Source organism: Bos mutus, chromosome 4 (genome assembly GCF_027580195.1).
Source record: "Bos mutus isolate GX-2022 chromosome 4, NWIPB_WYAK_1.1, whole genome shotgun sequence".
Classification (NCBI taxonomy): Eukaryota; Metazoa; Chordata; class Mammalia; order Artiodactyla; family Bovidae; genus Bos; species Bos mutus.
This window is the reverse complement of record NC_091620.1, coordinates 37,732,266-37,756,750: the sequence shown is the minus strand read 5'-3', so window position 1 is coordinate 37,756,750 and position 24,485 is coordinate 37,732,266. Positions and strand designations below refer to the sequence as shown.

General features: G+C 43.1%; 1 protein-coding gene across 1 annotated transcript in view; it reads right to left on the bottom strand.

Moving 5' to 3' along the window:
• POU6F2 (POU class 6 homeobox 2) overlaps positions 1 to 24,485 on the bottom strand; it is a 504,980-nt gene that overhangs the window by 9,606 nt on the left and 470,889 nt on the right. The window contains exons 7-8 of the mRNA XM_070368781.1: positions 13,558 to 13,764; positions 3,962 to 4,130 (exon numbers count right to left, since the gene is read on the bottom strand). Of these exons, the coding sequence (XP_070224882.1) occupies positions 3,962 to 4,130; positions 13,558 to 13,764 (376 nt within the window). The remainder of the gene's footprint in view (positions 1 to 3,961; positions 4,131 to 13,557; positions 13,765 to 24,485) is intronic.

Sequence of the window (24,485 nt, the reverse complement as noted above, 5' to 3'; positions counted from 1 at the left end):
AAACCATTTGGGAATGTGCAATGTAATTTGGGAGAACAGCCTGCTTACAATGTGGTGACTTTATTGAGCTGTAGAAAATGGCGTGAAATTGATCAAATGAATCGCGGGTCCCACTGTGCCGTAGCTATCACCAGGCATCTTTTTTTTTTTTTTTAAGTTTGTTAGTTGTTTGGGATCCTTAAACATGCAAACTTCAGAGAGTCCACAAAGGAACCAGGGCTGTTTTATGGCATCCAGTACTACCATATTGTTACTTCTGTGTAGCAGGAAAAGTTCATTTTCAAAGCAGATACAATTCAGTCTTCAGGTGTGAATGGTATGAACGACAGTCTTTTTTTGTGTTGTTGTTTTTAAAAAACTTCTTAGCACCAGGCATCTTTAGGTTCACTTTATAGTTTGGGTTTTTTTTTTTTTTTTTTAATATATTAGCTCTCAGTCCTTTTGCTGTCTGAGAATTGAGTTTACAGGCCAAACCAAACCCAGAAAAGCCTGCTTTTTTGTGTGTGTGTCCTGAAAAGCCAAACCAAACCTAGAAAAGAATACAAAAGTCCCACGTCTACTTGTTTTTGAAAAGTACTGTGTAAATCTTAAGTTGGTTTGGGACTTTGTCATTTGTTTGACTCTTCTAGACTTTCCAATAACTCTGCTTATGGAACCAGTAGTTACCCCTGGTGACTGTGGAGACTGAGCAAGGTTTGACACAGGGCAGGCTGTGCAGTGCTGTGAACAAGAATGCCGGTGTTTTAAGGAGTGTGCATCCCTGGGTTGGGAAGATCCTCTGGAGGAGGGCATGGCAACCCACTCCAGTATTCTCGCTTGGAGAATCCCATAGACAGAGGAGCGTGGCGGCCTACAGTCCGTACATTTAGAGAGTTGGACATGACTGAAGTGACTTTCTGTTCAACCTTATTCTGCAGATAATAGATGGAGGGTACGTGTTAAGTTGCTTCAATCATGTCTAACTCTTTGCAACCCTACGGACTGTAGCCTGCCACACTCCTCTGTCCATAGGATTCTCCAGGCAAGAATACTGGAGTGGGTTGCCATGTTCTCCTCTGGGGCATCTTTCCAGCCCAGGGATCGAATCCAAGTTTCCTGTGTCTCCTGCATTGGCATGTGGGTTCTTTACTACTAGGGCAACTTGGGAAGCCCAGCATGCATGCATGCTTGGTATTAACTCTGTATTTTTTCACCTGGAGTAGGGCAGGTTATGGATGCCCTACCCACTCCCATTCATTTGAAGCAATGGCAGGTTGCCCAGCATCATGCCACTTTGACCATGACTTAGGAATGTTCACTCACCAAGGTTTTGACCATAGGTTCAAATCCAGTTTGACCTGGTTCAAACTATAGCCTTGGCTTAGTGGAGGGATTTGTTGATCCATTAACCATCCAAATTAATTGAAGGATTATTTACTTCAGATGTCCTTCTGTTCTGTCTCAGTCTCCAAAATTGAGATCACTGTCTACTGTACTGCCATAGACCTTATTCATATGTTGACCATAGCATTTTATTTCCCTTTGTTGTAACTGTATTTCTTTGCTATCAATTCATGACCTTCCCCCCAGAGCAGGGACCACATCTTGCTTATTTTTTCTTTCTTTGTTTCTATTTCTGTGCTCACTTATATGTGGTGCTCAAAAAGTAAGTTGTTGTTTTTTTTTCCACATTTAAAATTTTTAAGTTGACACCCTCTGACTAAAACACGTTTTCCTTCCTATAATTTAACCTGTATATAACAATTACATCTGAAATATAGGGTTGGGTCTCCCTACATTAGGCTATCTGCAAAGTTGGTAAAGTTTAATCCTAGACAAAAGTAATTTTAAATGCATATTGCATGCTTGAATATACACTTCAAAATACGAACGTTGTCTAGGGTTTCTCTTCATGTTGGTTCAGAGAAAAATCTTGTGCTTTAATTACAAGATATGGGTTCAAGCATTTAACAATTACTTGAAGACTATTTAGGTGATTTGATGTATTTTATCATTCAAATTGCACTGGATAAAATTTATGTGAAAGCGTCCTGTCTTTTTAAGGCAGCACTGGTGTGTAGAAAGTGTATGACCCATTGAATCTGACTGCCTGGGTTATCATCTTGGCCTTGTCACCCAGGAGATTTGTCATACAGTGTCAAGGTCCTTAACTAAGACTGAATCTGGCCTCTCTGACATAAGATAGGTTGTATTTTGCAGGATCTATTTGATGCCAGCATCAGCATCTGAAAATGATAATTTATATTACTTTTTGTGAGTATTCAAATAGGTAAAATATTGAAAGTGCTTTGAAAACTCTACTTTACAAGTGAAGTCTTTTTTGTTGTTGTTTTTGCTGTACCACATAGCAAGTGGGGTCTTAGTTCCCTGACCAGTGGTTAAACCTGTACCCCTTGCAGTGGAAGCATGGAATGTTAATCACTAGACTGCCAGAGAAGGCCACAAATGAGATCTTAAATGGAAGTTTGCTGGGGAATAATCAGTATCAGAAGATGTTCCATGTATTATTTATTCTATATTGGGTTTATGCTCAAAATGCTCAACATGCTCAAAATCTGTAGCAGTCGTAAGCCCAGCACCGGGTTTGTGTAAAGTCCAAACCCTGGTAGGTGTAGTCCTGGACCTTCTCGTATCTCCCAGAGAAGGTACCTCATTCAGGCTCTGCATATGAGTTTGGAGTTTCTTGCCTCGAGTGTCTGTGGTAAAGGAGTCTCTTTTCCCCAGTTTTTAATATTTCCTCTCAAGGACATGGACTCTGGTTCACTCATTATGCTCATAGAATGTCCCACTGGCCTCTGTGTAAATGAAATTTCATTTGGTCCATTAAGTAGCTCTGTAACTGATTTCTGAAAAAGGCTAATCCTTCTCTGCCCAGCTAGAGACAAATGGCAAGACAGAACCAAGTGCCATCCATACATTTATGCATGCATATGTATATATGTACATGTATATTTTTGGGGGGGCTTGCTTGTGTGTGTGAGGGAGACACGGCAAGCCTCCCTTTTTCTAGACTTGGCATCTCTAGACTTGGCCCATGATATGGAGAATCCCTACTATTCCTGTTATAACAGGTCACTCATGACCCTTGACCAAACACAGATACTCACATATATCCTTGTTTTATGCCACAGATGCCTCTGCAGTGCTGTAGCCCTTTAAACCTGTAGTTGTTGGGTTTTTGGTGCCTGGAGAATTATAATTCATGCACTATTCTGTGATTTTATATACAGGTAAAAATTGTACTAAAGGTGAACAACTAACATTAAATTAGATCATTGTCACATTCATCTCAACATTTTCTATTTGCATCTGATACATACGTTGTCTTCTCCTAGGGCCACTTACCATTTCTAAAATACGTCTACATGGCCTGCTCAGGGAGGCAGACCTGCAGGCTCACGTTATTTTATGAATGGTTGTTCAGAGGTTTCTCATCAGATTCCAGCCCATGCAGCTTCCCCCTCGCGCCACTGGGGGCAGCTCACGGTGCACACACCACCCGCCCATAGGCACACTCTCTTTTATTTCTTCTGACACCTACAAATAGAATGGCAGGGACTTCAAACACACAGAAAAGCAGCTTGACCTGCCGGCTGAGTGCCTGTTGTTGGTTATTTCAGTTCTGAGCTATGTGGCTCATGCCCTGAAAGCTGATCAGTTTCTTCCTTCTGAAGTGGCCAGACTGACTCAGCGCCATCAAAAGGCATCTTGGGGTGGAAATGGCCCCTCCATGCATTCACTGATGGGGTGTGGAGGTGTCTGCTTCCCCAGTGAACCACTGGCCCTGGGCATGGACTTCATCCCAATATTGACCTACCAGTGCCAGGAAACTTCTCTTCTGTTTGAAAGATCAGAGGGAGAAAGAGGGAGGAAGGGATAGGAGGGATGAGAGAGAAAGAGGCATTGCAATTAGGCAACAAGAAGGTCACCACGATTTAACCGAGCCAGAAAGGATACTTACTGCTGACTAACTGGCCCACGCTCAAAGCTGAAGAAGAGGAGGATGAGGAGGAAGAGGAGGAAGCCTGCCGGACGGGGCTTTGAGACATGGATGCTTGGCTGTGAGCCAGGTGCAGAAGACTGCTTTGGGAGGCTGCTTGACCCACTGACGTCTGGGAGGGTTGGTGGAGCTATGCAGAGGGATGTAAAAAAATACACAAAGGCATGAAAAATTAGGAGGAAAATGCCAGGGAATAGAAGTGTTATCAGGGCTGAATCATTTTATTTCTAAGAATATATACTTCTCTGGAATAATGCACACCCTGCACAACAGGCAGGGTTTTGTTTTCTTTCTTTCTTTTTTTTGTATATATTATGTGACTGCTTCCTTGACAGGCATTTTATTAGTATTTCTAAATATATTAATTCCCTACTTGGCTTGCTGAAGCATCTAGTTTTCTACATTTCTTGACCGCCACATGTGATTGGACTCTTTCTGCCTGTTCATGCAACTCCAGGGCGCTTGACAGGCTTCTCGAGTACATACAGATAAAATATAACACCTGCCATCAACTTAGACTGCAAGACTCAAGATCAAGGGTGGGTTGTGCCCAATCATTTTGTCTTATGTAACTGGTGTTTTTAGGAAAGTTCCAATTTAGGCTGAGTGTGTATGGGAACTTCCTGCTCTCTCAAACCAGAGTCTGGGTGTATTCCTGTGGAGCTGGGAAAAATAATTCTAAGATCCTATCGAAATTAAGAGAGAAATGGGGGCAGTCAGGACAAATGTATCGATTGATATTTGTCCCTCTTGGTTGTCACTTTCTTACACTGTGCCAGCACTCTGTTCGGCATTGTCATGCCCTCGCATTTAAAACTTTCACATCAGCCTGTGGAGTGGGTGTTATTCTGACCCCTCTTTTACCACCAGGGAAGCTGAGGCATAGAGACTTTAAAGGATTTGGTGTCTTCCTTCGGCAGGTGCAGAGGAACTGGTCTCCAGGCCTATGAAGTCTGATCCCTGGGCTTGAGCTCTTAGTCACAGCGCCACAAGTCAGAATTCACTTTAAGTCTTGTGTGCAGTAAGGAAGGTAGTCATTGTATTCATGACTTCTTTCCAGGTTATCAAAGTGCTACGGTTCTGGGAGGTGAGAACCTCGACTGAAGGGAGGAAGGAGAGAGAAAAGGAGGACAGTCACAGCTTCTGGGTCCACCTGGACACCTGGGAGGGGTCTCTCTCCATCCACGTGTTGACCCTCTGGGAAGCTGGCGAATGACAGCCCTAGGCCTGGCACAAGGGCACCAGTAGCCTCAGCAGTGGCTACCTTTGTTGATTAGACGAGATTAGACAGAGTACTTTCCGGAGTGCTTTCATTTCCATCATCACAGCTTCCAGAGGTGTAGGAATGGTTTCAAAAAAGGTTTTTAACAAAAGGAAGTCAGTCTGGGAGTGGAATCAGGCCAGGCCCTGAACTTTGGTGAAAAGAGAGCCAACTACAAAACAGGCACTGATCTTTGACCACCTCCTCAGGATCTAAGAGTCAGCCTGGAGATTTCAACATCACATTTGTCTGTGCTTTCCCAGTGTGTGTGTGTGTTCAGTTTTTTAAATTCAACTTTTTCAAGATATAATTTACACATAATAAAATACATACATTTTATGCATACAGTTTGATGAATTTTGTCAAATGTATACATCTGTGAAACCACCATATTATCAAGATATAGAACCTTCTTATCATTCTATAAAGTTCCCTAATTGCCTTTGTAATCAATTTTCCAGCTCCTGGCCCCAGACAGGGACTGCGCTGCTTCCTGCCACATGTACTCATTTGGCATAATTCTAAAACTGGAGTTGTATGGTATGTACTTTTTTTGCATTTGACTTCTTTTGCTCAGATACTGTTTTTGAGATTTACCCAGTTTTGTTGGATATATCAGTAAATCATTTTTTTAATTGCTGAGAAATATGTATAGTATTGTTATACATCTGTATGCATATCTGTGTCAAAAATTGTCCGTGCATTCATTTGTTGATGGACATTTGGGTTATTTCTGGTTTGGGGCTATGATGAAGAAAGCTGTTATAAACATTTATGGACAAATTTTTGTGTATCCCTGTGTTTTCATTTCTTATATGTAAATACCTATGAGTGGAACTGTGGAAATGACTGAGTCATACCTTAAGTGCACATTTACCTTTTAAAGAAACTACCAAACTGATTTCTAAAGTGGCTGGAGCCATTGCTATGCTCACCAGCTATGTATAAGAATTCCAGTTGCTGTGCAGCATCACCAACACCTGTGGTCGACAGTCTTTTTAATTCCCTAAAGTGTTTTTAACCATCAATTAACATTCTACTTTCACACAATTGTTAATCATGTGCTACTTTGGAAATGTGTTTAGGGACCTATTTCCCTTCCCATCCCACCCTCCCCCCCTACCCCGTGGTAATGCTTTTGCTCTCCAGATTCACAGGCTAGCTCTCAGATCAGATCAGTCGCTCAGTCGTGTCCGACTCTTTGCGACCCCATGAATCGCAGCACGCCAGGCCTCCCTGTCCATCACCAACTCCCGGAGTTCACTGAGACTCACGTCCATCAAGTCAGTGATGCCATCCAGCCATCTCATGCAGCAGATATAGCTGGCCCAATTATGGGAAGTAAGTGACTCTCCCAAGCCCATGAGTCTGCCTTAGAATCTAGGCTCTCGCCCCATAGTTCAGGGCTCTTTCCAGGATGCCAGGCTGTCCTGTTCCACAATTTCCTGCAATTACATCTCAAGGGAAGATCCTTATTGTTACTCCACTGTGCTACGATTGTGAAGTAAGGTAGTTGTAATTGACATGGAACTCAAATTAATATGCAACAAGCATCTGCCTAAAGTAATTAGCCAATCTGCTGAGCACATAATCAACAATCGAATCCAGTAAATTTTATTCTGTAGGAACACACACTGAAGATTAAATCTATTTTTAATTTGCTTAATAAAATGTGATGGATATTTGCATGTCAGTCTATCCCCTCTAACCTATTGAGTTGTCCTTCTAAATATTGTTACTTGACAAAAGCTTTGCACAGTTTTGAGTTACTGAATCATGAGCTAGTCTTTGGTTTTACCATTTCATCAATATTTTATTGGCCCTGGGTGTGGCAAAGTACCATCAAGGAACTGGATAAGACAATAATCAATTTAAATTTCTTTTTCTCATACACAACTCAGTAAAGAAAAATTACTAGGCTTCAGTCCACACAAGAGAAGGAATTCTAGAGGAAAACAAAGTAGCTTTATTGAGAGTTTGTTCTATGTCTACACAGTCAAAGAAAGAGATGAATGTAAGATAACTAAGAATCTAGGAAAGATGTATTTTGTCCAAAGGAAATGACCACTTTTTTTTTAGAACACTGGGGTCCTGCTTACCTTCCAGCGTTTAACCAAACAGTTCAGAATAACCCATAAAAATTCTAAAAAGTTCTTACTTGGAAAGAATCAAGATTTTAAGGTTATGGCATTTCTAGCAAATTAATACAGGCATAGAAAGTCCACCAAAAAGGAGGAAAAGGAAGGGGCAGTTCGTGTTAGCCTGGGGCTCTGCTTCATCCAGGGACGGAGAGAAGGATGTGAGGATGTTCATCCCACACAGGGGATGAGAGACAGGCAGAAACAGGATTCAGAGTCCCTTAAGCTTTACGCTTCTTACTGCATCTCATAGGCTGGCTTTGTTGGTTTGTTTGTGTTGGTTGGCACTGCTGCTATTTACTGTATTCAACAAAAATAGATATAGGCACACTTTGAAGGCTTTCTGGATTTTCTGTGCCAGTGCTCCTCATCTGTCTTCCTTGTGTAACACAGTATATCCTTAACAATATTATAGTTTCTGGAATAAAGCATCTTCTAATTAAATTCACAATTGATATACAAATAAGTGAAGGTGACAAGCATATTGGAAAATGGGATAAAATGAAGAACCAGAATGTGATAGATGAATTGGAAAAAGTTAATTTATATAAACAGTAAAATTCAAATGGGATTAAATACAGAGAAATTCATTTGGGTAGGGGGGAGAAGAAACTTTCCAAACAGGTAGAGGCAAAGTGGGTGCAGAAGAAATGAAATCGGTGGTTCTCAAGATTTAAGCACTCTCAGAATCACCCGGAGGGCTGGTAGAACACAGATCCCTGGACCCTACCCCACAGTGTCTGGTGCAGTAGGTCCAGGTGGGAGTCAATAATCTGCATTTCTAACAGGTTCCCAAGTGAGGCAAAGGCTGCTGGTTGAGGGACCACTTAAGGTTTTGGAAGGATCTTGTCTTAGAAAAAGGGTAAAGAAAGTAGATTTATTGCGTCTAGACAAGAGAAGCCAGAGCCTAGATTTAGTAAGAACTTTTAATTAGGAGGACATAAAGAATACCTGAATGTTATCAAGGAGTTCATTCTACAGTGGATGTGGCCAACTGTGCAGGTGTTAAATTTGCTGGAAGGTTCAGGGTTGACCTTAGGACAACCTAACTTGAAAACTTTTGAGTACTAAAATTTTGAAAAATTCTGATAGTTAAAAACTCCCTTGGGTATCATATCTAGAACATGATAGAACTCTGCATCTTAGTGCAGAGGAAGGGGTTAACAGAGAAAGAAAGAGAATTAGGGAAGAGAGTGCTGTGTGGAAGTTCTCCCCAAGCTGTTGGCAGGTGCTGGTTTGGAACATACTGGAAAATGGCAAAAGACACAGAATCAGAAAGCCACGGAAGGGCCTGGGCTGGGCTCCTCAGGGAGCATGACTCTGGAATCTGGTGTCCCTGATAGGGAAACACTACCATTTGGTAGCAGTTAAACACGATGGATGGAGCACGCAGCATAGGCTGGGTCCTGAGCAAGGCTGAATCTGTCTGGCCCCTGCCTTTCAGGTGTAGACAGTACAGACTGCTGACAGTGAATGGAGTGAGGGGAGAACCAAGATGAGAGCATGATAAATGGGAGCTTCACAAAGGAGGGATCCTGGGCAGGGGGATGGTGGTGGGAGTTTGCCAGACAGAAGAGGTGGGAAAGGCATTCCAGGCTAGGGTGGGCAGGGAGCACATGCTCTGTCAGCTGAGCTCGACTGGGAGCGACCAGGGGAGACCAGAGAGGTGAGATGCCCGGATGTGTGTCTGGAAGGTCAAAGGTCTGTTTTGTATTGGGGTCACTGACACACATTTCCTTTCTCTAGGAAACACTTATGGCTATTTTAGATCCTGTATGGGTAGAAATACCTTATTTGTGTCTCATTCTGGATGGCTCCAAGAAAAAATTGAAAACTACTGATTTAGGTAACAGCTGGGAAAAAAATGGTGACTATATTTTTTTACTTGAAAAAAAAAATAAAAAAATCAGATGGATTTAGAGAATCATGTAGCATTTTAGGGGCTTCCCTGTGGTGCTAGTGGTAAATAACCCACCTGCCAGTGCAGGTGATGTAAGAGATGTGGGTTTGATCCCTGGGTCAAGACTATCCCCTGGAGGAGGGCATGGCAACCCACTCCAGTGTTCTTGCCTGGAGAATCCCACAGACAGAAGAGCCTGGCGGGCTATAGACCGTAGGGGGGCAAAGAGTTGGTCACGACTGAAGCGACTTAGCATGCACGGCATTTTAGACAGCTAGTTTAAATAAATCATTTTCCTTTGGCTTCCTATTAGCATCAAGATTACATTTTGAAGAACAATTGAGTGCCTTCATGGATGGCAGTCTCCAAGTATTATAGCCATAGTATTTAATTTTTGAAAAATTTCAATGCTTTGATTTTACAAATCACATTTTCCCTTTTCCGTGTCTCTATTTTCTTAATGACATTAAAAATCTCCCATAAACTTGTTGGGATTTAGTCAGAGGAAGAATAAACATACACAACATGATTTCTGTGCTGCTCATGAAGAAATCATGAATTCACAATCACAGAATAATAAGGGCAAACCCTGGCATGTGGGTCACTCTGACTTTTGGAGCTGCAGAATCTTATGCAGGAAAGGAAAGTTTACTTTCAAGCTCTACCAAATATTTTTGTATTAAGTTCTTTGTTCCATGCACAGAAAGATACTTCTCTCTCCCTCATATTTTTTTTTTTTTTTTGTGCAGCATGTGAGATCTTACTTCCCTGACCAGGGATCAAACTCACATCCCCGGCACTGGGAGCAGAGAGTCTCAACCACTGGACCACCAGGGAAGTCCCCCTCTCTTTCTTATCTAGTCATTTTCTGACCTTTATCTCTTTGCATTGCTCACCAAGAATTCCCGATTCGATACTATGGAAGTGATATCTAGGACTATCAGATACTGGTTTATGTTTTTTTAAAAAAAATACTGTTTGTATTTCAGATGATAACTTTGCAGGTTCTCAATCTTTCATCATTGGAACAAAGCATCCTCAAGAGTAGTTGACTCTTCACTCCTCGATTTTATCCAGGTTCTTTTAACTAGTGGTAGGCATGTGTAAAAATTAAGATTTTAAAATTATTTTTATTAAATTAAAATGAATCACCCCAGGTCATCTAGCCCAAGAGGCCTGTACTTCACTCCATAAAAAGTGGACTTCCTTTTGAGTGCGAGTTAGGGATTTCTCTGCTTTTGTAATTTATGACATATTTTACTGCTGGAACTATGCTCTGGTGAGATCAAGCATTTGTCATAAATCATATGAAAAAATAAATTGAGAAACTTCTCTACTGTACAAGAGAAATCCTTTATTTTTTAGTGGTTGTCCATATTATATCTCTTCAATGTAAAGGGTAATATTTAAAGAAAAAATTGAAGACCACTATTCTTATATATATCTCTAGGTCTGAGCTTTTTACTTTTGGACTCTCGGCATTTTATGACCCTCTATACTCAGAATTCCCCCTTTTACATCTGGGACTCAGACTTGAGCATTTCCTGTTGATTCACCCAACTTGTTAACTTTACTACACTTTCCGAGGTGTTTCAATCAGAGCTGATGCCAAGAAACAGTATGGCACTCTTCTCCTGATATTTCTCACCAGGTCTGTCATCAGTTCCCTTGACCTTTCTAGGACTTGAGTAGACCCCTGGCATGTGCCTTGAACAATGGGACAGGCCCATGGGTGCCTGCCGTGACTTGAGGATTCAGGAAGGTTTGAGTGTCACTCTTTTCAGCTGTGCACACATGTGCTCTCAGCATGCACTTTCATGAGAGATGCATGCACATATACTGGCAAGGCAACTCCTGCTCTCTGCGATCGTTGTAAATGGCATGAGTTGGATGGGCAAGGCACATCCCCTAGAGGCTGGCTGTTTCTTCCCAGTTGCTAGATCTCCAGTTCTACCAACAGGGTTGATGGCAGTGGTTAGACTAGCAGAGGACCAGACATTCCCACTGTGATAATGAGGTTTCATTCCAGGGGTCAACAGGTAGGGTGTGAGCAAGATTCTGAGGTGCATCTATGCTCACAAGAGAGACTGTGTAGATGGATTCACACTGTTGATAGTGGGTGAGGGTTTGAGGAGGACCACCGTACCTCCCTCTTACTTGCCGTTTCTTAGTTAGGTCCTTCTGGATCAACACTGTACTACCTCAAATATACAGCTGTCATCTTGTATAATGGCAGTGGTCTATCACCCACACACCCTACGCAGAAATTCAAAGTGAGAGTGAGAGCTACTTGTATTAAATGTTGATGATCTCTAATTAATTCATCACCTTCTTGGCAATTTACAACTTGGGTTTGCTGACAGAAATAGTTTTTTAGCAGATTGTGCAAAAAGATTAATTTTCTCATTTCTGCGCCCAGAGATAATTTTGAACATAGGTTTGAACAGATAGAACTAGAGATTAAAAAGCCAGTGAAACATTTGGGGGAACTACTTATTCATTTTTTTGGCCACCCTGTGTGGCATGTGAGATCTTAGTTCCCTGAACAGGGATGGAACGCGTGCCTCTTGCAGTGGAAGCTCAGAGTCTTAACCACTGGACCAGCAGGGACCAGTCCAGTTCCCTTGGGGGAACTATTTAGAAGGTTAGAGAATACAGTGGAATCCTGTAAATAGTAAAAGAAAGAAAATAGCTGAGAGACAGGGGCAGAGGGAGGGGGTAGAAGTCTTCATGATACATTTGTCAGGGGCTGTCCCACTGCCTGTGAGAAAGCTGGGGAAGAAGAGGGTGGTGGGAACCCTGGCTCACAGGCAGTGGTTTTGATTTAGAGGGAGAACCACGGGAGTAAGAGAGGCCCCCCAGCTGCTATGTGAGGGAGATACTGACATTTCCCCATTTTATAGATGAGAAAACTGAGGCACAAAGATGAGGAATGCCTCAAGATCATACTGGGACAAAGCCACCCTTTTCAGTTTGAATATTAGGCCCCTTCCATGACTGTTCTCAGATTCACTCTGCCTTTCAGTCACATGAACCTTTGCCCTGTGTTTTAGCACTCCAGGCTTCTTTGTGTGTCCCTGCCTCTGTGCCTGCTATGCCCACTGTCTGGAATGTTGTTGACCCATCATTCACCTGGCTGACTCCAACCCATCCATTAAGATTCACTTCCAAACCATGTGAGGACTCAACACTCTCTGGACAAAGTCAGTCACTTCCATCTTTGTGATGATACTAAACTTTGTGCATACCTGTCCTGTTACAGGACATGCTGTCTTATTTATTTATTAAAATTTTTTAATAAAGATCCATGTCACTGGATCTTAGTTCCTCGCCCGCTCCACCCCCCCTCCCCCCACCCCGTCCCCCGCCTCCCCGCAGTGGAAGTGCTCACGTGGTTTGGAAGTGAGTCTTGATGGATGGGTTGGAGTCAGGTGAATGATGGGTCAACAACATTTGTAACCACTGGACCAGCAGGGAAGTCCCAGGACATTCTGTTTTATTGCACAATGGGGCTGTGCTCATACATCTGTGTCCTCTACAAGACTATGAGCTCCTTAAGACAAGAAACTGTCACTCTTTCAACCCTGTTTCTTATCATTAAGCAGGGGCTCAGTGTATAGTGGGTTATCAAGAAAGGTTTATTGAAGAAAACAATTAACCAGAAACTCCATGAGGTCAGGGACCATGTTGTTCTTCTTCAGGGCTGTGTACCCAGCTTCTAGTATAACACACAGAAAGTGCTTGATTGATATTTGAATGGATAAAACATACTGGATTCTCATGGCTTTAATAAAATTCTGCCAATTAGAACCTCCTATTTTTCATTCCCTAATTTCTAGGAAGCACTTTCAACAGCATCAATTTGGGATCTCTTAATGTGTAATACTTTCCCCCCCCCATTTACAGATAAGTCATTAACTGGTCTTAGTTTCTTGTTGACCCCTTTTAAAATTGACTGAAAGTTAAGTATCATAAGCTGTGATAAATAAGAACACAAATTTATTGAACTTTAGGCAATTGTCCCTGTTGTAACTGAATATATTCTTGTTTATAGATTAGCAATTATTTAGTTGTCACTCATATTCACTAAGAATGAAAAATAAAGCTACTTGCTTTTTAAAAAAAAACAAGTATCGATATGTTAGGATTAGTGAGATTAAATATTTTCTAATTTAAAAATTATTTTTCATTGATTGAGCCCAAAGAGAAGAAGGACGGTAAGGAGAGGTGTCCAGCTGTCTGGACAAGAGGCCTTTACCTGCTGGCCGGGCTTGATGGGGGAGAGCGTGATGCCCTGCGTGTTGATCACAGGCAGGATCTGGTTCCCGATGACTGTGGCAATGATCTGGCCCTGGGCATTCGTCAGGAGCTGGGGGGTAATCGGCTGCACTTGAAGGCCCTGCGTGCCACTTGCTGTTTGGCTTGAGGGCCCTGGATTCGGCATCAGAGGAATGGTCCCAATAATCTGCAAGAAACAGGCCCACAGGTGAGGCTCCAGGCTCTGCTCAGAGTTGGCACAGGCACCTGAACCTCTCTCATGCTCTGGTCTCTGTTGGAGGCTCTCTGAGAGCTGATTCAGAATCCTCAGACCCATCTGGAGAAGAAAGAAAGTGGCAAAGGATGAGCATGTAAAGGAGAGAGAAACACATGTAGACCGAGTGCCTGGACGAAAAGGAAAAACATCTTATTTAAAACTAAAATCATGGATTAACAGATATACCCTACTATATACAACCAACAAGGACCTACTGTATAGCAAAGGGAACTCTACTCCATACTCTGTAACAACCTATCTGCAAAAAGAATCTGAAAAAGAATATATATATATATGTTTCTGTATATCTGAGACACTTTGCTGGACATCTGAAACTAACACAACACCTAATACTATACTACACTACAACTATACTCCAATATATATATAAAAAAAGGAAGGAAACTCAGGCATCAGTGAGGGCAGAAACATGTGACTTCTGCCAGTGCAGCAGACACACCTGCTCTGTCTCAGAAGCAGACGGAGCATCAACGACTCATGCACTGAAGGCCCTGATCTGGCTGGGGAGCTGTGCCCCTTCCCCACAGGGCTCCTCACACACAATGTGCTTCCTTATACCCTCTCCTCTGCTTGGGTCTCTCCTGCCCTCTCCAGCCCTCCTTCCCTTCCCCACCCTCCTGCTCCTCTCTCAGGTCGGAGGTTAGCTCCCTGACATCCCAGCATGACTGGATGCCCCAGCAGCACCCTGGTGATCACGGTGGTGGAGAGCCCGGACTCTGAAGTCAGGGACACAGAAGTCCATTCCCAGCTGTGCCGCCTCCTCTACAATATCGTCAAGGAGCCTATGCTTTCTGAGGGAGAACTGGGATCATTAACTGATATTTGAAACTCAAAATAGAGGTGAAATGATGAGTGAGGACTGAACATTTTTCAAAGAGCATTCTGTTTTTAATTTTTTTTTGATGTGGACCATTGTAAAAGTCTTCACTGAATGTGTTACAATATTGCTTCTGTTTTAGGTTTTGGTTTTGGCCACAAGGCATGTGTATCATAGATCCCTGACAAGGGATCAAAACGGCAGCCCCTGCACTGGAAGTCAAATTCCTAACCACTGGACTGCCAGGGAAGTCTCTGAAAGTGCATTTTAAAACATGGATTTTAAACTGGGCCCTAGAGGTGAGAGGATCAAGGCTTCTGTGGCAGGTGGGGGAGGCTTTTCTCTGTATCTGGTAGCCTCTGGTGTCAGTAAAGAGCTCATGCAGGGCATCACAAGAGGGCCTGGCTGGATCCAGTCCCCGTGGTGGGAGAAAGGGAGCATGAACAGAGGTGTTCATAAGATCTGGAAACAGACACATTCATAAGTTGACAGGGACAAATCTAATTGGTGAGAAAAGAAAATACAACTCTCTTTTCCAATGTCGTGGACTCTCCCAGGGAGAGTCATGGAATTCAGGTTGGATGCTGTCCCCTCCAGGTACCCCAGGATGGTTATGCAGCTCTGCTCTGTTGGTTGTCTTCCAGGGACACTTCCCAGACGTGAACTGTGGTAACGTGACCTGAGGGGGGCCACCCCGACATATTAACAATACTATCTCAGGAAGTGCTTTCATGGGTGTGGTTTTCATTCATTCCACATTCTCACAACAGCTCAGTCCTGCGGGCACTAGTCTCACCCTTTTTTAGCAGGTAAGACAGTGGAGGTTCAGGGAGGAGTTTGCAAGTGGCAGAGCTGGGGTCCAGGTCTGCAGGACCCCCAAATGCTCACTTTTCCATGTATCCCCTGGCTTCCACCACAGGGAGGACCCAGGAGGGCACCTGCTCTTAGGAAAAGCCCTGCATTCTGTTTGCAGTTTCCCACCAGACGCTTAGCTGCTTATATACTAAATTTATAAATGATTCCATTTTCTGTGCCCAGAGTGCCCCAGGCAGGGCTTGAGACATAGTTTCTCAATAGCTATCTTGGGAAGGAGTGGTTTCTGGGTTCAGCTGTCTCTTGGATTCCAGATACAGCTGGCATTGCAGAAGACCTGCAAGACCACAGGATTCAGTCCAAAGATCAGGGTTGAGAGACATCCCTCCCCACTCGGCAGGCCATGCTTCCACCACAGAAGCTCCTGTGGGATGGCGCTAATGGAGGAGCTGTGCAAATATCAGGTATCCATGGCAGTTGTCAATGGCAGACAATCAAGGCAAGTCGTTCCCGAGAGAGTGGTCAGTGGTCCTGCAGGGAGTTTGTAGCTCCACAGTCTCACTGAGCAAGACTGTGCTGTCCCTCCAGCAGCACTGGCCATGAGCCTGTCCCATCAGTGCCGGCAAGCTCAGCAGGAGTCCACATCAACAGATCAGGGCGCATAAGTACTTTATTGATGACTGGTCTTGCGTTAACATCCAAAGGGTCCAAAGGCTTTGATTCCACAGGCAACGGGGGGAGCAAGTTCCTTGTCTGATTCTGATGCAGGCTACTCCCACTCTCCTCACCTGCACCATGAAATGTACAACGCCCCTCTCCTCAATGCACTGGGAAAGTCCAGAGGCTCACCCATCCTGTCTGACTTCCCTGGGCCTGGGAAGCCCCACTCCTCCTGATTGGCCCCAGATGAAAGCCTGCAGAAGCTGGATTCACTTAGGTGGCAGGGTTGTGGGTTCTATTTTAGGCAGGATGTCAGCGTGTTTAGCCCGGGAGAAGGCTTCAGAGGAGGCAGGCACCTGACAGCTACAGAACACACTGGGATGTGGAGTGAGGCATTCTGCTTCCAAGAAGATTGACACGAGTCTGTGCTCGCCTGGCGGTAATGAGATGCTCTGCCTGTGTTCTGAGTGCAGAGAAGAAAAGGCACACACAGCGTCTCACCAGCCTCTTCCCCAAGTGCAGTCTTGCTTGCCAACACCTCACGGTGACATTACTAAAACATGGCGTCACTTTTGTCCCCCTTTGCCCCTCCTTCGCTCCTCTCTTCTTTCCTGGGCCTTAGCATCCCTTATTGAGGGGAAGGCAGTGCTAATGTCAGAGCCAGAGGGACCCACAATGGCCTGACGGAGGGAACCCTTTAATGGGAGGCTTTGTCTGAGAGGTGGAAGTGTGGGGTTGGGTGGTTCTAAAGTCAGGATGGCTTCTGTGAAGTTGAGCGTTTTTCATTTTTGTTCTCCTTTCAGCACAGTTGGGAACACCATCTCAGCTTGTCAAACCCTTGGCAGTACTCTATGGGGAATTTTTTAATATTCCCCAGTGCCTTACAACTCGCTCATTTTCATTTGCTCCCATGCATCCAAGTGTGGAGACCATCACATACTGTGTTGTTGAAAATTTGTCAGATGTGCCAATTTTGCTTACATAGATCTCACTGTAACTTCTCTTTAGACTCTAACTTCCAAAAGGTGGTCACAAGGATGTGCGAGGAGCCAAGGCAGCAAGGTGGGAGGTTCACTGACCTGGAATACTTGTGTTTTAAATGAAAAGCTTTTCAATATTCAAAGGAAGTATTTGCATTCACATATCCTTCAACTGAATCAGGAAATCACAGCTGAGGTTTGAAAAGGCAATAAGGGGGCTTCCCTGTGGCTCAGTGGATAGGAGTCCACCGGCCAATGCAGGGAACATGGGTTCGATCCCTGGTCCAGGAAGATTCCATATGCTGGGGAGCAAGTAAGCCCATAAGCTGCAACTGCTGAGCCCACATGCCACATCAACTGAAGCCTGCATGCCTAAAGCCTCTGCCATGAGCCTATGCACTGCAATGAAGAGTAGCCCCTGCACACTGAAACTAGAGAAAGCCTCACAAAGCAACGAAGACCCAGCACAGCCAAAAAGAAATTTTAAAAAAAAGGCAATAATGAAATTGATTTGAGGACAAAGATAGAAAGAAGCCCCTTTCAAAGCATTTGTAGTCCAGGGACTAGCTTTTGGAGTTTGATTTTCTGGTTCCTAGGCCTAAGGATTTACCACAAGGAGATGTCCTGATGGAAGCACATGTCACTGAGCAAACGGCCATTGTGCTGGGACTCTGGATCCAGGCATCAGACACACAAGAGATATTCTTATATTCCAGCTCTCCTGAGATGCTGAGGACTCTGGCAGAGCAGCCTCGTACCACCAGACCCTTCTCTGGTAACACACAGTGTCATGTACCATGGAAGACACCAGGAAGACACAACTGGGGCAGGGGAGTGGGTGATAAAAAATATAGGCTCGTTGCATGCAAAGATTCTAACAACCTGATGGAGAAATGATATGTGTCAAAGTGGCAAGGACTCTCTGATAAAAACCTCTCTACTCATGTGGTCAGTGCTCAGAGGAATATTTGGAATGAATGAATGGTTTCAGAGGAAGAAAGATGAGGATGATGGCTAGGAAGACTTCCTAGAAGAAACAGAGGCAGAAGAGCGTCTTGGAGGTTGGGTGGGATACGGCAAGTCAGAGAATCCATTTCAAATGGGCGGTGAGAAACGTGGCAGTGGTGAGTTACCTCGTTTCATGCAAAATAGAGTGCAGACATTGGGCAGTGACAGGTTGGCCTGGAAGGGTCAAATTCCAGGGGAGAGTACTGAAATGGAGCTATTTCAGATGAGAACGTGACTGCATAGCGAGAATGGACTGGAGTGTCAACAGGTGATTGACCAGGAGATGAGTCACTGGGATATTATTGTAGTCCTCCAGGTGTGAAGCAAAAGGATTCAATGAATCCTTGGCATAGGGGATGCTTGATTCGTTGCCTTCCACTTCAATTCAACAAGCATGGTCTACTTTATGCCTAGGTTGCAACATTAGAAATTTTTGAGTGAAGTTATTGGCCCATCAATCCCACAGTAAATAGCTCAGGCATCATTTGCAATGATCCCCTCTGTCTTTTCCCTGACTCCAACAGTAATGATTCATCTCTGATGAATGCTTTAACCAGGACGAGGCCCATACTGCTATTGCAATGATAATTTGTGACCTAAGAGTTCCAGCTTCTCTGACAGGGGACTTATTTGGTTGTTGCTGTTCATGTTCACTTGTCTCTTTGCTTAAAAGGGTTAAAAGCATAAACCATAAGGGAGAATAAAGTCCATGTTGTAAGAGTAACTAAAAAGAATCACTGAAATGATTACTAGTGTTCATTAGCACATCTCCCTATTTCCATAAGAAAGGGGATGACTTGCACATAAGTGTGCTATTATTATCCAGTAGCCATTATGATTTAAGCCACCATAAAGATTATCTTGTGATTGTAGCAGACCCCAGCAATTCAGAGCCCTGTAATGCCTTGGGTTACCACGTTATCATTGCAATGCCCTTATGGACCTCGGTGTAGTTGAGGTGTTTAGCAGAGATGCATTATGACTGATGGAGGGGAATGGGTGCTGAATTTATTCACTGCCAGCATGTAGGTGTCATCAGCAGCAGTTGAGGGGGTATCACAGAAGCCTAGGGCATCCAGACAAGTCATCTGATGGGCCACATGTCGTAATAGTCTATGACATGCTGTTAAACTCTGCCACAGAGAATGTGATTGCAGATGTCAATGTGACAAGTAATTCTGTTGCACATATCTTTAGGAAAAGGAAACCCATCAGTGCTGGAAATGGGTGATTTTTCAGGGCTTTCAGTCCATCAGCAGAGACAATTCTTGGTCAAATATTTGTGTAACCTCAGCACTTTTTGGTCAAAAGGCTTTTGTTAACACCTGGCATCACTTCGTCCATTCTTGAACATAGAACTCTAGCTTCTGAGAGCTGAGGAGCTGGTAGCTAGTGATCACCTGTCTCCTTCAGTGGCCACAGCCACTGTTCTCTCTTCTTCCAGGGAATTTTTGTCTTCTTTACATAATATGTTGACTTCAGTCTCAGGTCCTCTCAAGTTTAAGGTTAAACTTGGTTGTTTTGGCAGTTCCAATTAGGATGCTGATTTAGGAAGAATAGGGAAATATATCCATTTACCAAACAAAAGTTATTTTTGTGACATGAATCTAGTGCCTTCTTGTACATAGCTGTATCCAAGGAGGGAAACATGAAAAGTATGAATATTTAGAGGTCTTCCTTTGGAAAATCTGAACCAGAGATAGAAAAGGCATGAAGATAAGCAGATCAATGAGTTTAATTAGAGGAAGACATGCAACTAAGGATAAATAGATTTAATCTTCTTGCAGGCAACATCAATCAATCAACCAATTGGCTATGGCTTCCTGGAGCTCTGAAGGTTCCAGTGTTCAGGAAGAAACAGTGCCACGATTGATTAACAATGTCTGGCAAGAGTATGGGCATAGGGAATGGAGGTGTGTCTGAAGGAGGCATAACTAAAGCCCAGGACATGAGACAAATTATCTTAGGTCAAACTGCAAGAAACAGATGACACACAATTTCTTAATGAATGCGAAAAGAGCTTTTTATAGCATACAGTTTAATGCTTACACTACGGGTATCAGTAAGTATTCTGCCTCTGGGAATATCTACCTACTCAGTGTTTCTCACTGTCAATTAGAATGAGGATCCTTGTTGCTGAGTGCTCTACTACTTGGCTTCAACTTTAGAAACACACTCACAGACAAGAGTCAAGAATTGAAAGTGTCATGATCTTTAAAATGTCACTTTGACTCACATTATGAGAAGGATAATTTGCATGAAAACTAATGCTGTAAAAACAGCAATGACAACAATAAGAAATTCCTCTCCCCTTTAATGGCTTCTTAAAAGCCATTAGGGCTTCCCCTGTGGCTCAGCTGGTAAAGAATCCACCTGCGATTTGGGAGACCTGGGTTTGATCCCTGGGTTGGGAAGATCCCCTGGAGAAGGGAACAGCTACCCACTCCAGTATTCTGGCCTGGAGAATTCCATGGACTGTATAGTCTATGGGGTCCCAAAGAGTTGGACACGACTAAGTGACTTTCACACTCACTTAAAAGCCATTAAAGGTAATTTTTCTTAATAGTGTTCATGAGATAAATGTATTGAGAGAGGGAGAGGAAAAAAATTCCCCACTGATTGGGTACAAGTCTAGGTTTTCCCACTAACTAGTGGAAAATCGTTGGTGATTATTTCACCTTTGTGGCACCCCACACCAGTAGTCTTGCCTGGAAAATCCCATGGATGGAGGAGCCTGGTAGGCTGCAGTCCATGGGGTCACGAAGAGTCAGACACGACTGAGCGACTTCACTTTCACTTTTCACTTTCATGCATTGGAGAAAGAAATGGCAACCCACTCCAGTGTTCTTGCCTGGAGAATCCCAGGGACGGGGGAGCCTGGTGGGCTGCCGTCTATGGGGTCGCACAGAGTCGGACACGACTGAAGCGACTCAGCAGCAGCAGCAGCAGAACCTCAGTCTACTCATTCTAGAAAATGAGAATAATCGTGTGCACTTTATAAGATTATTGTGAAGACTCATTAAGTTAACATATGCAGAGCACCCAACAAGGTACTCTAACAACCAAAGAGGTATTCCATAAATGTTTGTTCATAACTTCATTTTTCTTACACGTTTTTGTAATCCCTGGGCCTTTGCACTAAGTTGCAAAAGCTTTTTTGAAGTTTTCTGTGTGTTATCATTTCATTATGAAAAGACTTTACCCTGAAGAACAGAACATGGTATTTTCCCATGAAAAAATAATTAAATCTTCCTTGTCCTGTCACAATGCAAAGTTGGGAGTTTCGGTGGAGGCACCAAGGTTCAATAGATGCTGTGTTCCAAAGGAGGGGCTAGATGTTTATGCTTTTGCAAAAGAGGTTTGTGAAAACCAGTTAGATCACTCCAGAACTCAGGTGCTCATGATAAGGGTTGCCTCTGCTACTACTGCTAAGTTGCTGCCATAAATGGCAGCCCACAAGGCTCCCCTGTCCCTGGGATTCTCCAGGCAAGAACACTGGAGTGGGTTGCTATTTCCTTCTCCAGTGCATGAAAGTGAAAAGTGAAAGTGAAGTTGCTCAGTCTTGTCTGACTCTTAGCGACCCCATGGGCTGCAGCCTACCAGGCTCCTCCGTCCATGGGATTTTCCAGGCAAGAATACTGGAGTGGGTTGCCACTGCCTAGATAAAGAGAATTCTTGAAATTCTGCATGTCTTTCTCACTCTAGGGATGGGGAAGGAAAGCTTTCTCTTCTCTTCAACATGAATGAACGTGGTTGAATAAATATTGTCCCCTCAAACTAGGGAATATACACCCAGAGAATCTAGAGGTCAGACAGTGTGGCTGTAAGAGCTGAGTGGGGAAGAAAAAGGCTGAGAGAGGAAAAAGGTGAAGGAGAGAGAGAAAGAGAGAGAGCCTGGTCCAGCCCCCCGTGCCTAAGCGTCAGTGCATTAACACCAGCAATGCTCCTACTGATAAGTGGAATGAGTGTATTTTCTTGGACTCATTGTCATGGGTCTGAGCTATTTAAAATCCTTGTCCCATATATTAATTAACCTTAAAAATGCATTCCAATATACTTTAGTTGCAGATAAGCACTGTTTGACTCCACTTATACGAGGTATCTGGAAAAGTCAAATTCAGAGTCAGAAAGTACGTTGGTAGAAGCTAGGTGCCAGGGGTTAGGGGGTGAGGTGGGGATGGGGGATGGGGAATTAGTGTTTATTGGGGACAGAACTTCAGTTTAGGAAGGTGAAAAATTTAGGAGATGGATCATGGTGAGAATTCCACAATGATGCGAATGTACTTAATGTCACTGAACAAATAGTATGCTTTATATTATGTGGCTTTACCACAATTTAAAAAAAAATAAAAATAATTAAAAACAATTAAATCCTTGTCCCAGAGGAGCCCTGAGCTATGGGCACTGGGACAGCATCACTGAGAGAGGCTTGAGGAGTGGAAGAGAAAACCAAGAGCTGAGAGGGGAGTGAGGAGATGGAAGAAACCACTTTGCCATAGCAACATCCCCTTGGAATATCCCAGCAGGGCCTGGGAAGACCTCAGGAAAGTGGCCCGCCCGGAGAATAGCTTTTATACAGGGAGAGGGTCAGGATTATGGCCACCTGGAGGATTGAAAGGGACCATGGGAGCCTTTGATGATGATCCTCTGAGTTTCAGTTCTGTCTTCTTTCTCCACTTATATGGCAAGGGGTTTGATAATTGTAAACTACTCCATAAAGAAATTTAAACTTGTAAATCTCTCCAAGTCTCCCACCACTCTGGGCTAACTCACCATTGTACGTGCCAGGGGATCAAAAACAACCTTTTCATATTTAAATTTAATTTTAGCATTTTGGGTCTATAAGTAGCTCATCTAAATTAAACATGACCTTATTCATGAATATTATTGAATATTTTCTAAGGCACTGCTATCTGTTAATTTTAAAAACAGGTAAAAATGGGGACTGTCCTGACCGCAATGATGGAAGGTCCATCAATAACATGAAAAAAGGAGATTTTGTGGATCATACTGTCATGAGTTTGTTAACTAAGGATGCTTGAAAAATAGAGGAGAAAGGTAAACAAGAAGGGGAAGGGAGGAGAAAATTTAACAAGCTAGCAGAGGTAGAAAATTTAAAATTGTGAGCAGGATATACATTTCCCCCCATAAACTATGAATTTGGTTTATTTCTGAGAAGTAGGTGCTGCTGCTATTTATAACACTATTTATAAACTTGTTGAAGTTTCAGGACTTAAAAAATGGATACTATTCAAATGTCTTAGTTGCTGAAGTTCTTCTGAAGCTTTTGAAAACCTGAAAACTCTAACAAGAAAACAGTTTTCTCCACCAAAGGAGAAAACAGTAACAATATCTAGGAAAAGGGAAGGTCAGAAGGTTCAGGACCATTTAGACATGGTCATTTGACAATAATGTTAGCAAGATTATTCTCACTAGTAATCAGCAATATTTCTAAGGTATAGTAATGATGTGCTTTGATGGGTCTCTATTTCCTCTCTCATCTTTAATAAAAGCCAAGATTCACCCTATATTCCCAAACACACTGTAAATAGTCTTTTAATTGTTGAGAAAAAAGAAACCTAATGTGTATGCATTTGTTTCCCACTTACAAATGATGAGGGGGGGTGGCAGTGAAAAGATTCTATTCTCAATGATGTAAGACAGGATGAATAATGTCAATTCCAAAGGTGTTTTACAGGAACGATTTGCTTATGGAGCACAAGCTGAACCCTAGTTATGCAGCCCATTAGCAGTAAACATTGTGGAAGGAAATCCACATCTCAGGGAGCTGACAGGTCTCCCAGGTAAGAGTCAACTCAATTGATACAATGATCATTCTTAGTGGACCTGAATCTTTCTTGAGTCCTTTGGCAAAATGAAGTTAGCAGCTGCAGCCCTGTTCTGAGCAGTTGACAGTTCCTACTACAATAATTCTACAATTGAATCTGGCATACGCTACACTCTAGAGTTGTTTTTTAAATTTATTTGCTTTGTTTACTTTAAAGTTTTAAGATGAGTTATATCTGTTCTTAAATAGTTTACTGTATTTGTGAGATTTGCTATTTTCTCTTTTATTTTGGTTCCCACTCAAGTGTTAATAAAAGCTTTGATCCAGAGTATAATCAAAAGATTAAATTTATATAAGATGGAATTACATGGACATGAGAATGAAGTGAGGAGGCATCGTAACTGCCCTCATGGCTTATTCCTGGAGTCGGTGGTGGGCAGAGATCAGTGCCCAGGAAACAAACCCTTTTCTTGAACACAGTATAGGGACCCACCATGAACCCAAATTTCAAAAGTATATCTGAGTTATATACGTATGGAAAAGCATATTGTCAAGCTCTGGATTA